Source organism: Rhopilema esculentum, chromosome 15 (genome assembly GCF_057945365.1).
Source record: "Rhopilema esculentum isolate cy_ngs chromosome 15, ASM5794536v1, whole genome shotgun sequence".
NCBI classification, from domain to species: domain Eukaryota; kingdom Metazoa; phylum Cnidaria; class Scyphozoa; order Rhizostomeae; family Rhizostomatidae; genus Rhopilema; species Rhopilema esculentum.
The window spans coordinates 9,176,574-9,190,918 of record NC_142829.1 but is presented as its reverse complement, the minus strand read 5'-3'; the positions used below and the strand labels follow the sequence as shown (position 1 = coordinate 9,190,918).

The 14,345-nt window shown below is 36.1% G+C and overlaps 1 protein-coding gene across 1 annotated transcript; it reads right to left on the bottom strand.

Annotated features, from left to right (window-relative positions):
* Positions 1 to 1,587: 1,587 nt before the first annotated feature.
* On the bottom strand, positions 1,588 to 10,499 carry LOC135685341 (uncharacterized). Its single transcript, XM_065201255.2, has 5 exons — positions 10,042 to 10,499; positions 9,798 to 9,927; positions 8,795 to 8,949; positions 5,499 to 5,727; positions 1,588 to 3,221 (listed from the first exon to the last, which is right to left on the bottom strand). Exons 1-5 carry the CDS (start codon positions 10,363 to 10,365, stop codon positions 2,938 to 2,940), a joined length of 1,122 nt encoding a protein of 373 aa, XP_065057327.2. The 5' UTR covers positions 10,366 to 10,499; the 3' UTR covers positions 1,588 to 2,937.
* Positions 10,500 to 14,345: the final 3,846 nt, after the last annotated feature.

Genomic DNA, 14,345 nt, shown 5'->3' with positions numbered 1-14,345 from the left:
TGATTAATTACAATATATTTCAAATGATTAAATTTCTCGTTTCTTTTTTTTCGTTCTTTTATTAGTGGTTGTCTGACAGCACTATAATGTTTTGTTTCAAAAAGTTTTTTACATTAGATGCCTGAAGCGATTCACGGATTTGCAGCATTTTGGCTGCATTCATTTCTACTAAATTCAGAATGATAAAACGCTTCTCGAGAAAATGCAGTTAATATCATTTTTTCTGGGACAAGAGTTTCATGTATCTCAATTATACAGGAATTAGTAGCGTTTACTGAATATTTTTGCTCAGAATGGTGGGTACATGAACAGGCAAACATGAGTAAAGAAACGTAATTTTAACCCTGGTTTTCTTGGTTGCAAAAATGCAATTTTTCACCTGGCTGATAGATTATCAGAACAAAGCTAACTGTGTTAGACAGCATGGAATGGATTGGGTGCCAATTTTGTGAAAAATCTAAGACGGATCTTAAAAAGTTATTTCCCATCAAATCTTCAGCTTTGTTATTAAAAAATGCTAAGTACAATTACTTTAAAGATCCATGCCCAAGGAAATTTCTCCATGCTTTGCTCTTTTCAGGTGACACCTCTTCGTCGAATGATGAAGACAACCTAAATTAATCAATCTAAATATCACCATTTTTGGATCTCATTATTTCTTCAGTGGACAATTCTATTCCTTTTTTAATCTTTTTAACAAGTTGCAGAATGCAAACAAATAATAGGCGCGCTGCAAATCAACAATAAATTGATGATATTTTTAATACAGATTTATAAATTGATGGTGCGATAAAGGTGACGCAATGTCAGCCAAAATGAATTGGAACATCTAGCACTTTTGGTTGTGTTTTTTCTATTTTTCATTTTCTTTTCCGAATAATACTACTTTTGCTCCCTTCCTCACAAAAACAAAAAATACTCTCTAATCATTTTGTTCGTTTTATAGTTAACAAACATTGTTCCAAGCGGAAGAGGGGTGGTTGAAATTGCCTTTAAAAACCGATGTTAATGTTCCAAAACTTTTGGCAAGCATCGTTCAATACAGTTATGTGAAAGTCCTTTAATGCAACAGATAACGGTTCTTTAGAGACTCATTGCTAACAATGGGCCTTTGCGAGCATGGCGACGGTCCAAACAATGGCAGTAATTGATTTTAGACAGTCTAAAAAAGCATTATGGGATGCTTACGTAGCGCAATGGCTCATTGTTAGCAATGAGTCTTTAATAATAAAGTGTAATGATGCGACTGGACTCAATGCATATTGGATATTCTACCCGATACAAGGTTGGTCGTTTAATAAACAACTAAAGTAAAAACTTGCTATGCAAATGCAGTTATCGACTTACCACACAAGAAGTGAGTTGTTACTTATCTTACAAATCTCTCTCTAACCAATCAAAATATGAGTATAAATTTATGCTAGTTGTGTTAATAAAGACCAATGTTGGAGTAAATTGTAGTATACTATTCCACTATGTAACAGATTATTGCTTTGAGCAAACGTCAATGATACCAAAAATGCCAAATAATGCCAAAAAATGCCAAAAAATGCCAAAAAATGCCAAAAAATGCCAAAAAATGCCAAAAAATGCCAAAAAATGCCAAAAAATGCCAAAAAATGCCAAAAAATGCCAAAAAATGCCAAAAAATGCCAAAAAATGCCAAAAAATGCCAAAAAATGCCAAAAAATGCCAAAAAATGCCAACAAATGCCAACAAAAGTCAAAAATGCCAAAAAATAACAAAAATGCCAAAAATGCCAAAAATTGCCAAAAATGCCAAAAATTACCAAAAATGCTAAAAATGCCACAAAAGAGCACAGACTTTTCAAAGAGAAGCGTATTCTTTGCATCTTCTCTAAGTGGGCACAACAGGTGGCACCCCTCGAAAAATGCCACTTCGTCGAAAAATTCATTTTTTGTATGACATCAGAACCTAGCGCTCTTCTAACAGGAAAAGGAAATCGAAAAGTACCTGCTTAATTTCTCTAGAGAAAATTCAGTAGAAGAGTCCCTATATCAGAATATTATTGCGGTATTTATCATATTATTGGCATAATTCGTAAAAATAAAGTATTAAAAGTTTAAGAAGTCCCCGTGCATTTTATCGAGTTAATACAGTGCTACTTAAAAATCGTTTTCATTTTTTCATACGAAGATTTAAAAATCCTTTGAGAAACCTCAATCTAAATTACTAGAATGCCAATTAGAAAATAGGATGTCCTGAGTACATGGATTTTATAAGGAATTAAGCATTCAGTTACTTAACTTTTTGCTAAATATCATGTTATGAACACTGAAGAGGGAGTTTGCCCTCTGAGTTCAAAGGTCAAAACTCCGTCAAGAGACACGCTTCAGAGGAGTACGAACAAGAAACCCTCATGAAACATTTGTTTAGTAAAATAGAAGTTTTTATCGTTTTCTAAGAGAAAAGCGTCTGTTCTAGAATAAGCTGGAACTTGGACTGTTGTTTGATATAAACACAAGCGTAGATTTGTATTTTGTTGTTCATTATCGTCGAGATAGGAAGGTATTATAGAGGCAAATGAATCAAAACTAGAAGCTTCTCTTTTGTTGATATGGACCAGACCTCTGATCAAACATATCACTTGTTTTACACACAAGTGTGACACAAGATACCATGGAATTGAACATCTAATAGGTCACACAAGGACATGTTCTTTCTATCTATCTATGTGAATAAAACAGCAAATGGGTACGTAATCGACGAAAAAAAATCACAGCAATCCTACATTTTGAATTTTGATTTTCAGTTTTATTAATTTTCGGTCATCATAGTGATTGGTTTTTTATAGACGATTCGATTTAAAAAACAAGTTGAAGTTGATTGTCCATTTTACACTGTCTAATCCAGTGATGTACCCTGGGAACAAGTGATGCAAAACTATTTAAAGATCAGTAGGACTTTTATAATACATTATTTCACAAATAAGTACGCATTGGCTAACTTATTGAATTGGTCTGTTGTACCGATACAAATAGCGTTGCCTGCTGGTTTAAAGGCGTAATTACAATATGTACTCGCTCTGCCATGGATGCCAATTCCAATGTACGAATCTGGTGTAAAGCAATCATCCTCGTTGTTGGCGATGATGCCAATCCGAACCAAATTGTTGACACTGAAGCCTTCTTTGTTGCATTGAGTTTGCATTTGATTATTTTCAACTAAACTTAGCCATTTTGTGCGTCCAAGAGTTGTTGCTATTAAAAGAAGAAAAAATTGTGTAAAACGCACCAAAGATCTCAGACGGACAGACTTTGGGAAGGGGGGGGGGGGGCGTTCGGAAAAAAGTGACCAGCTATACTTTTTGATCAACTTATTCTCAATAGAAAGTTTATTAGCAATGAAATTGATCGTTTTATATTAACTTAATGATAAGAAAGTAAGAGTAATTAATGGCGTGAAAGTAAAAGGAAATTGAGTTTGTGGAAACTAATTTTGCGGATTTCGCGTTTTTAGGTGAATCTATAAGCATCTTTTTGCAAAAAACAATAGGTTAATTCGCAAAAATGGACCACAGTTTGTTTTGAGCTTATTGTAACAATGATTTTAATTTTCTTTCCATCTATGAGAATTTTAATAGATTTGCGTGGCAAATATGGCTAAGTATGCAAAATACTAAAAATTCTTAAAGTTTCTATAATTGGGAGTACTATAAATTATCATCAGTGAAACGAATTATGAATTGGCGAGAAATAATTGCCGTCAAAAATCAATTTCCTTTGGCAAATAATTGTTCCAAGTTTAGTGTAGTGATGCCGCCAAGCACTGCATTCGCAAAACTTAAGTTCAGTCTGACTGTTCTTAATTTTTTCGAAGAAAAAATCTGAGACTGGATTATTCTTAATTTGTTCTTAAATTAAGAGGGTGTAAGTAGTGCTATTGCTTATTGCTAGCTTTTTCGCTTTATGGAGGAATCCGGGCCTCATTGCCAACAAAGTGAGTGAGACAACCTTCATTTGCCGACAAGTTTGAAAACTCACCGAAAAGGCACCCAAACATTGCTAAAAATACTTGTTTTTTTAGATAAAGCCTTGCTCAAAATTGTATTGCTCAGCCTCAGCATGTTCTTAATTTCGTCTTAACGTTTAAACAATTTTGAGGCTCGTGTTCTTATGAAATTGCTTTTGCAAAAAAAGAGTGTAGCTAGGCTCGACGCTTCGACTGCAATGACGCTATCGTAAGTTTAAAGTCTGAAATGTTCAATCGCCTGTATTCCATCGATTGGCGACTATAGCTGTTAACTTGCTACTACTAGCAGTTTGAGACTTTGGAAACCGCAGCTTGTTGATGAACTTGATAATAAGAACCATGATGTATAAAAAATGCATATTGTTGAAATAGTCGACAACGTCTTGTTAAAAATCAGTTAATTAGACATATCCAGTATTCGAGGTTGACAAATCAGATGTTAGACAAATCCATTTAAATACATATCCATTAGATTACTTAGACGTTTCGACTCTATCCAGAGTCATCTACAGTTAATATCAAAGGGCGAAAAAACAGCTACAAATACATCGGTTAATCAAAGGGGATCTTAAACCATGTAATATGGACGTACCGTTTCTGCAAGAAGATCGGTAAAATTGGCTTTTGCCGCTTTGAAAAAATTGAGCGCACATTCAAAAAAATGTCTAACCAAACACATATTTGCCAATCAAATCCATAAATTTTGCCAAGTTATAAATGTTGTATTGAAAAATGTTCACATTCTTGTGTGCAAGCATCGAGCAAATCTGTTTCCAATCCAATTTCAGGGTGGTATCAAGTTGCAAAGACCCAGCTAGCTTCAATTCTATCCAATTACTTTACGCCAAGGGATTCAAACCAATGATAAAACTGGATTTTGCAATCTGATTGGCTATCTCGAGCAAAATCCAGTAATCTGATTGGCTTAATTGGATTGATCTGTTGCACTGAAGGGACAATGACTTGTAAACTAAAGAAAATTTGTAAGTGAATGAATGAGCAATTCCGTTCATTTCCACAGTCAGTACATTAAGAAGCTATTACTTCGAATTCTCACATTGAAACTCAACAATTTCTTATTGATTTGGACTAGTTTATCAAAACGATATTTGCAGTGTCACGGTCCGTACCAAAATCAACAAATTGCCAGCTTCAGGGACACATGTTTTTGAATCGTATCCCCTTGAATTCTGCCAAGAATTTAATCTTATTGCAAAGGATTTAGAGCCATATAATATGAGTTTTATTAACAGACTGAACTCTACAGTAACACAGTGTACTGCAGTAACAGACTGATCATGAAATTTGATCATCTAAAGAAACGAAGATGGTTTTGTCTGACACTTTTCAGAGTATAAAACATCAGACCACTAACCGAAGACAATACGCTAGGAAATATATATACCCAGTTGTGGATCGAAATAAAATAGGTCATTTAAAGTGAAATTAAAATGCGTTAACTCATTTACACATGCAAAAATTGATAAAAAAATATTTATAATCACCTTGGTACCCAGAATTCATAACATCTAGCATTGAACTGGCAGTCTTGTCAATTTGCAAGTATGTATATCTCCCAGCTATTCTAAAGACGAGGCATACTTTGGTGAATGCCAATTTGTTGTAAGCTTCGTATTTCGCCTCTTCGCCAAGAGGCAGTCCCTCAGCTACTGTGTATGCATGGTTGTATTTGTTGTAAGTCGTCCAGTAGTTGGCATCATAATTGAATGTTGTCTGCATTAGCCAAAGCAATTTTTAAGAAAAAACTTGGTATTACCATGTCAGGAAGTAAGACAGACAAAATTATAAAAGCAATATTTGAGACAAACGAACTAGTAGCGCAATGGTACGCGGTCTCCCTGTAAGAGAAGCTTTTAAAAAATGTTTGATGACTGATTTTATGCATTTAAAAAACATTTTTGAGTCACAAATTTTCCCTCCTTGAACTTTTGAGAAGGGCGTCCATCATAATATTTTTTATAAGAACCGGTAACTTTAAGTTCAGGCTGACTGTTCTTAGATTTTTTCTCTAAAATCTGAAGCTAGATTGTTCTTAATTTGTTCTTAAATTAGTGCGATTGCTTGTGTAAGCAGTGCGATTGCTAGCTTTTTCTCTCTATAGTGGTAACAAAGTGAATGAAACAACCTTCATTTGCCGACAAGTTTGAATATTCACCGAAAATACAGCAAAACATGGAAATCCTCGCTTTTGAGATAATACGTTTTCCCCGCTTGCAAAAATCGAAATCCCCGCTTGCAAAAATCGTCATTCTTCAAAGTTTCATTCTTCGGATTATTTTCACAGTGCAACAACACGCTTATGGCATACTGAAAATGCAAGAATGAAAGGGTATTTTTCACCCTTGTTATAGAATATCCATAAAAAAATTGGGACATGGAGTAAAGAACCACTATCTTACTCAATCATTCTTAGCTCTTATGCTCATTCAAAAGGAACTATCTCCGCCATTTAGCTAGTTTACTGTTACCCTGAGTGCCAGAGCCTCAGAGGGTCAAAGGATGAAGAACGGGGGAAGGAATTGCGAAGGAGAATGGAATCCCCTTTCCTCTTCCAGTCTCCTTCGCATTTCCTTTCCCCCGTTCTTCATCCTTTGACTCTCTGAAGCTCTGGCACCCAGGGTAGTTTACTGTCAGCCGTACAGTTAACCGTAATTAAAAAATTGTACTATTTAAAATTGAGTTGATATTAACGTTTGACAAGTTGTTGTAGAGGTAATTCTATTAACTTTTATTGTTATTCTTATGTTGTAATTAGGTTAGAGGCCATCTTGGCCTAGATACCTTTTTAATAAAAATATTAAAAAAAGTAAGCACCAATTATTCAAATTAGTAGGCAAATGTGACTGGACTCGAAGAGAACTTTGTTTACTGTCGGCTGTGAATGATACAATTAGAATATAAGATTATTGAATGTCCTTAGATTTGAAAAAAATCCTTGTTGGTGGGTGACCAAGGACTTACCGCAAATCGCTCACTTCTTTCTATCGTTTATGGTACTGCCATCAAGATCATTAAAAAACTAATCAATTGCAAAATATGGGGTCTCACTTCCATGGAAACTAGTCATAAAGACCATGAATTATACAAATCAATACTCCTTAAAGATCGTGCCACCTGTTAATTAGATTAGCCATTAAAATTCATGTTGAATCTTTTCAGTTTTGTCTAGATACACTTGTTTTTCGCAGATTGAGGGTAATTAAAGGAATCGCAGGGGCGTAGCTAGCGGGGGTGTAGGGGGTGTAACACCCCCCCCCCCTAATACTTCATGAATTCGTCGGTGGATCTTCTGTTTGTCTACAAAATCCTTACCTTAGCTTGTCTACAAAATCCTTAGTTTGTCAGTAAAATCATCTATCACTACCAGTAGGTGTAATAGCACCTAAATTCCTCTCCATCTATGTCTTCGTCGGTAAATTTTTCTATTGATGACCTAGTTAGGAAGGTCATGCGACGCCACTGCACTCCAGTATCCTTGGTTACACGATAAAGCGACAAACATCATTTCTACAAGATACCCTTTCATCTATCATCCACAGTCATCTCCAGCATCGTAGGCCCCAAACTCTGCATAGAGACTTGATTAAGAGCCAATCAAAAGTGACACAAGCAAACCAATTTATGGACATCCCCTCAGAGGCGGGTCCAGCAAAAAACCTGACTGAGTTCCAGGCTAAGGCATTAATAATTTTGCATAAGACAATATTATTAGTCATATTTATGCACTTTGGTACCATTGAGGGGGGGAGGGGAGGGTTAGGTACTATCCACTCACTAAATCTAGATTCTAGATTTCTTTCCGACAAAAAACAGTGCCTCTATTAAAATTTTTGCAACCCCCTCCCTTTCTCAATACCCTTTTGTTTGTTTTGAATGCCACATTTGTTTTCTAGCAATTTGTTGTTTTGCCTCCGTAGACACCCGCCTATTCATCAAAATATGGTATTACGTCTAAGCATAGGTCTTCCGTGCGATCAAAGACTGCAATTTAAAGCAAAGGTAGTTAATACTCCTGGAAAATCAACAATATCTTCTGGTTTTATCTCAAACACTTAATAATCTGCTAGAATGCTGCGAGGGTCGCGAAAATAAGACATTCGAATTCAGTTTTGCAATTCGACAACAGAAGAGAAACAATAGGTAGCCAATCAACTACTGGCTATTGTGCAGCTATCTTACAAATATGGTATCATTTCCGAGTTTCTCATGCTGTTTTGACTGAGTTCCATCCGTGTTCCAAACAAAAATTTCATTAATTCATTCACTTCCGAGGCGCAAAACTTTTATTTCCGAGTTCTAGGATTGACTGCTGTTGTCCTCCACAGCGTCTGGAAAATCGTTTCCGAATCACGACAGAGAAGAAGGTAGAAAAAGGGAGAACGAATTACATCAAGCTGGCAATTTTAAGATTTTGAAGAGACTGGGAAAAAACTTAGAATTTGTAGGCTTCACTTTCTTAGTTTAAATGTTTCTTGTTTCAGGCAACACTATTTTTAGCTATATGCTGAAAAACTGACTGAGTTCTGTGCACCAAGGAACTCATTCTGGACCGCCTCTGCCCCTAAATTTCCACCCTTAGTACTTGGTTAGCCAGGTTTACATTTCTTTCTAGATGGTTGAATGTTTACAACCAAGGAAAGCAGACCATAAACCTGAAGAACTCTTTCCTTGGTGAACGCAAAAGGCTTTATGTTATGACACGTGAACATTTATGGGGGATCTGACTGGTCAGAATATAATAACCGGCAGCCAATCAAATAGCGTACACGTACATACTCACCAACTCTTTTAACGTCTTCAAGATGAGTGTCCATCCCCCACCACTGCATTCTCCTAATGACGTCATTCTACAGAAGTGGTAGCCAATGTTTGTCAGCCAGTAAACCCCGGTGCTGGTAAAGCCAGCCTCGTATGCTGCTGTGCAACTGGCGAACTCTGTAGAAGAATACAAATATAAACCAGTAAATAATGAACGGAGCCAGAAAGGTTCAAGGAAGCAATGAAAAATTTGTCGGTACTATTTGTTGTCCAATAGACGGACTGAAAGTCGGATAAAGCGGAGGATGGGTTTGGGAAAGTCTAGAATTTTACCGAAATGAAATTCTTTATGGGATAAAAAAATAAAATTCAAGCAAGAAAGATCATTGATGTACAAAAAAGACAGTTCTAATAACAAAACGTGTTAAAACTTTCATTTACATATTTTTGCTCGAGCTTCAAGACCAAAACAGTTGATAAGTAGGGGAGGTATTCCTTACTTGAATGCGTTAGGCTAGGAAACATTTGGTAAACAGTGTTAAACAATATTCATTTTCTCGTGCTTACCATTGAGAATGGCATACTCAGAAACGTTTTTGTAAATGCTCTGGCAAACCTGGGTAACGCTTTTAAGATAGCTGTAAAGGGGAAATGCTGTGTCTATTTCAAATTAAATCATTATGCAAAATGGGTTTTTGGAGCAATTCGATGTACTATTCATACTATTCAACATGTTTACTACCCTTGTTTGTGCCAGTAGGTGATAAAAATAATTCGGTATATACAGTCTTTGGATTGCCGAAACGACAGTGGAAAAGCTTGCAAATGGCTTGAAAAAAGAAAAGGAGGGGTGACTCACATGGTCCCAGCCATATTGTCACAGGAATATATTTTAAAAAGAATTGCGAAGTGAGCTTTTCTTTCCCTACAGCAAATTAAAACTAGCCTCAGCATTACAACAAGGATTACACTTCAATTTTCATAAATCGCTAATTTCCAAATAGAACAGAAACAAATAATATTACCTTTCGGTTTCTCGCAAAATGTCCCTTGGTGCAGTCTACTGCAATGACACTGAAACCCAGGCGCAGAGCACGTGTCCATACATAATCCACCGTTCTGACATGGAGATAGCAATTTACATGTAGGCCCAATCTGCAAAAAGTGCAAGAAAACTAGATTTATTCAACGACTACATTTTGAAGTCTGCACCTCTATGAATAAACAGTGAAGAAAATGAAAGATGGAAAAGCATATGGGGATGCATACATTAGCTTCCTTTTCGTCGGTTGTTAAATAGGTCCAGCCTGATCTGACAACTAAAGAAGATGTCAAGCCACGCCCAACTAGCTCACACTTCCCAGTAGCGCCTTCAAAGTTGACTGCTTTACAGCTTCCAGATGATATGCATTCAAGCACACATTCCCTCTTTTGCTTAACGCTGATTGTCTTGATAACTTCGGCTGGGTCACTGAAATTGTTCAGCACGATTTTGAAGTCGCCATAGGTCTTACAGCTTAAACGCAGAATCACTGACAGGCAGACATTTACCACTTGAAGCAGAAAAACCTCCACGATAATGGTGGTCTTCATTTTGAATGTATGTTGTTACAATGACAAAAAGAAAGAAATACATCTTAAAGGACGGGCTGTATCATGAATATTTATGGGATACACGACCACGATGCACAATTGCTTTTATGGTGCCCCATTTGATTAGCGGTAAAGGTAGCGAAGTATTATCTTTACAAAAACCCAGAGGACGATGAAAGCTATGGAAATACGCGACGAAATAAATGTTTGATGAGTATTTTGAGCTTTCAAGCAAAAAGTCCTCCTGGTCGTTGTTAAATTTAATGATTTAACCAAACCTGAAATAAGAAATGTTCTGAAGCAAAACAACCCGAAAACTAACACTTTGCGTTGTTCTTTTGCACCATATCAAACATTTACAGCAAATTTTTGAAAAAATGCTTTATTCTGGATGCTCAGCTAAAAATTAACAGGCACGTAAACAACAGGAGGCGTGGGGCAAAGCGCCTCCCCCCTGAAGTTTGAAATATCCAACAAAAGTTAGAGAACCTGACAGTTTACTTAGATTTTTTGTATTTTAGGTGTTTCAAGACCAAACCTGTGAATTGTTATATCTTGGAAATCTTGACGTTTGCAATATAACATGATGTTTGTTTAAGGTGAATTTCCAGTTAAGAAACATAAAACTTTACAATAAGTTTTGAGCCTTCAGTTTTCAAAGATACTGGTCAGTATTGATCAGAAAAGATTAAAGTGGGATTCGTTAAGAGCAGAAGCGGACTGGCCCACCTGGACACCGGGAAATTTCCCGGTGCGCCCTTGGCCCCAAGTTATTTTTTCATAAACTTGAAAACATTCAAAAGGCAACTTATCTTCGAATAAAACTAAAATTGATTACAATCATCAATTGACCTCCTGTCTAAAGTACGTTTCCATTAAAAGTTTAGCTTTGCTTTCAAGTTGAGCAAAATTAAGATTAATTGTTAAGTTTCCCGATCTTTGTTATTGTAAAATTCATTGAAGACGAAATTTTGATCAGCAAATTCTGTAAGATTTTTTGAAAACCTTGAAAAGAACATATTTTATTTTGAAATGGCTTTGAAAAATACAAAAATTTTAAACATACTCAAATCTTTTTCGTATGAAACTTCTGAGAGCATATAACGTCAGAATAAGGGTCTAAAGAACGAGATGAAGAATTCGATCCAGAAATTGGTATTTACTCTCCATCTTGCTCTTTCTGACCCTTATCCTGACGTTTTATACTCCGAAGAGGTTCAGACGAAAAGGTTTTTAGTATGTTAAAAAAGTTTGCTTTTTCAAAGCTATTTTCAAATTTAATAGCGCCAAAAAATTGTTCATATGTAGCAGGCAGAAGCCTACTCTCACTTGCAACCCTCGTAAGCTTTTAATTTTTCAAGCAAGTGCGCAATACTTGAATTAATTTGATATCTATTGAGGTGATTAATAATTTTGTGAAACCCACGACTTATGACTAACCATATTAGTTTTTTGACTTATGGCTAAAGCAAACTATTCCTAGTGCCTGATATCCAATAATTGAGGGCTCACACTTTGGAAAGATAAATTGAGCACTACCCTGTAATCTTTCCAATCAAAATGGTTATACCTGGATAAAATTATCGATCTGTTGGCTATTGGGTATGGGAACGTTCACATATTACGTAATCAAAGATTGGTTGAGCCATAAACTATCCCTAAATAGTGAAAACTGTTCTAGGTACGATAAAGGACAATACTTTCTGAACGTTCTAATGGTGGCAAGCTATTTTATTTTGCAATTCAACTAAAAACTCATAGGCATCATGCTTTTTGTACGTTACAACCAGAAATTTTGTGCCCAAAAGAACTTATGACTTATTGGAGCCAGTAATCTTGACAACTTTTCAAATAACTTTATACGGAATTTGATGAGAATTCATGCCCTTATGTACGAACCTTCCTTGAAAACTTAATGGAAAATTAAACCGGCTGTTTTGAAAAAAAACTGGTTTCAAATTTACAACTATCTATTAAAGTATTCCAATCTTCCTTCAAACTTTTGTTCCGGAATAGAGACTGTGCCTTCTCTTAAGAAATTCTTTATCCTTTTTACCATGTCAAAGCATAGTCTCTTATACAGAAGGAGCCTTCAATCTGCAAAATCATCAATTTGCGCAAAACGGACGGCAGCAGGGTCTCTTAAAATCCATTTATCCAAGATATGTTTCAGATACCAGATACTGTCCAAGATATCAGATACTTTTCGGACAAGTCTACAGATTTAAGCATATGTTCAATACCTGATCATAATTCCGCACGCTGGTGCACTGGCATCATATCTTTTGTAAATGATTTGTAACTCTAGCGTAAAGACAGGAGCAACACAGTCATAAGGCTAGCGGGTGCTGAGGCACCCCTTTACTTGTTTAAATATATGCTGCAAAACTTTCGAAAATTTATGAGAATGGAGTCAATGTATTTCGTCAAATTTTTAAAGATTTGGAGATCGATTTTAAACGAAAAGAATCTCGTCTCCTAGGCCAGAGAAGTTGTTTTCTTTGTAAAATCTTGGAAGATAGTGTCTCGCTAGCCGAAAAATCATCATTTGATACCTAAAATTGAGGGCAATACATCATTTGGTATCTACAAATTTTTTCAGCCGTTTAGACGTTTCAAATAAAGTCAATTTGACTGAGAATCTTCTTCATGCCAATGCCAATTGCGATTAAAAAACTTTGATTTTCAACATGAGGCAGGTTCCGACATTCTAAATGGGGTGATTTCAAAAAAATTCCGGGGGCCATCCCCCGATCCCCCGTTTCCTTTCCTGTGACAATGCTTGCAACAAACTGATTCTCGGCTAAAGCAAAGTTTTTCCGAGCCCGTTTATAAGCCCTAAAGTTTTAAGACTTTAGCATCTATTGGCGCCCTTTTGGCTGCTTTTCCCGGTGGGTCAAATGGTTGCCAGTCCGCCACTGGTTAAGAGTTTTATATTTCAGTACTTTCAGTTCTAAAAGTTCTCAACGCTTCTTTTAAGAAACCAGTGTGCGCTAAGCTCCATCCTGTTATTTGTAAACATCCTTAACTCCTAATCATAAATTGCTATGATAAAGCTGCTGAAAAGCCAGAAAAAGCAGAAGTATTTGATCAAAGTTTCATCTTACGAATCAGACATATTCACTTGCTCTCAAACCACTCTTTTCAATGGTAAAAAACAAAGGGACATTTGTCCCTTTGAAAATTGCTATTAGTTTCCTTCGATCAAGAACAAAGATTGAATTCCTCTATGATTCTATATCGTGAAAAAGATATTTTAGATAAAATTGATCTGCAGCAGATAGCTTTGAAAAGTTCAAAGCAGAAAAAGAAGAATCACTGTTAATTGACTTGAAAGAATATTATTTTTTATCATTTAACACATCTTATACTTTTACGACATAAGTTTAACGACAAGTTTTAATGTTCGTGATACGTTAATTCGAGTTGAGGACCTGTTTTTATGAAAAAAATTATCCCACCCTCCAGCCTGTGAGGTGAGAGGTGAGATCCCCTCTTCTATAGAACCCTTGTGTTTTTCGTCTTGCGTTTAAATGGAAAATAAGCCAGCCCGGTTAAGTGAGATCTCACTGCATGAGAGGTGGGATCTCACTGAGGTGGGATGAATTTTTTCCATATAGACGCTGGAAGGTGGGATGAAGCTGGAAGATTGGATGAAATGATCATTAAAACGTGACCAAATTTCGTCCCTTCAACACATAGGCTGGATGGGGGGATGATTTTCTCCATATACAGCTGGAAGGTGGGATAGAATCTGCAAGTAAACATTCGATGATTTCATCCCACCTGCCAGATTATGGGCTGAGAGGGGGGATAAATATACTCATCTATACAGGCCCTTAAAGATTTTCTTTATCGTCTTCAGGGCTTTTATTTATGTTTTAGGCTTATTATCATAAGTAACATTTTGGTAATTATAAAGAAACTAGGAATATGGAAGTAGTGCTCTTTCTCAACATAAATTCGGCAGGTACAGTAGA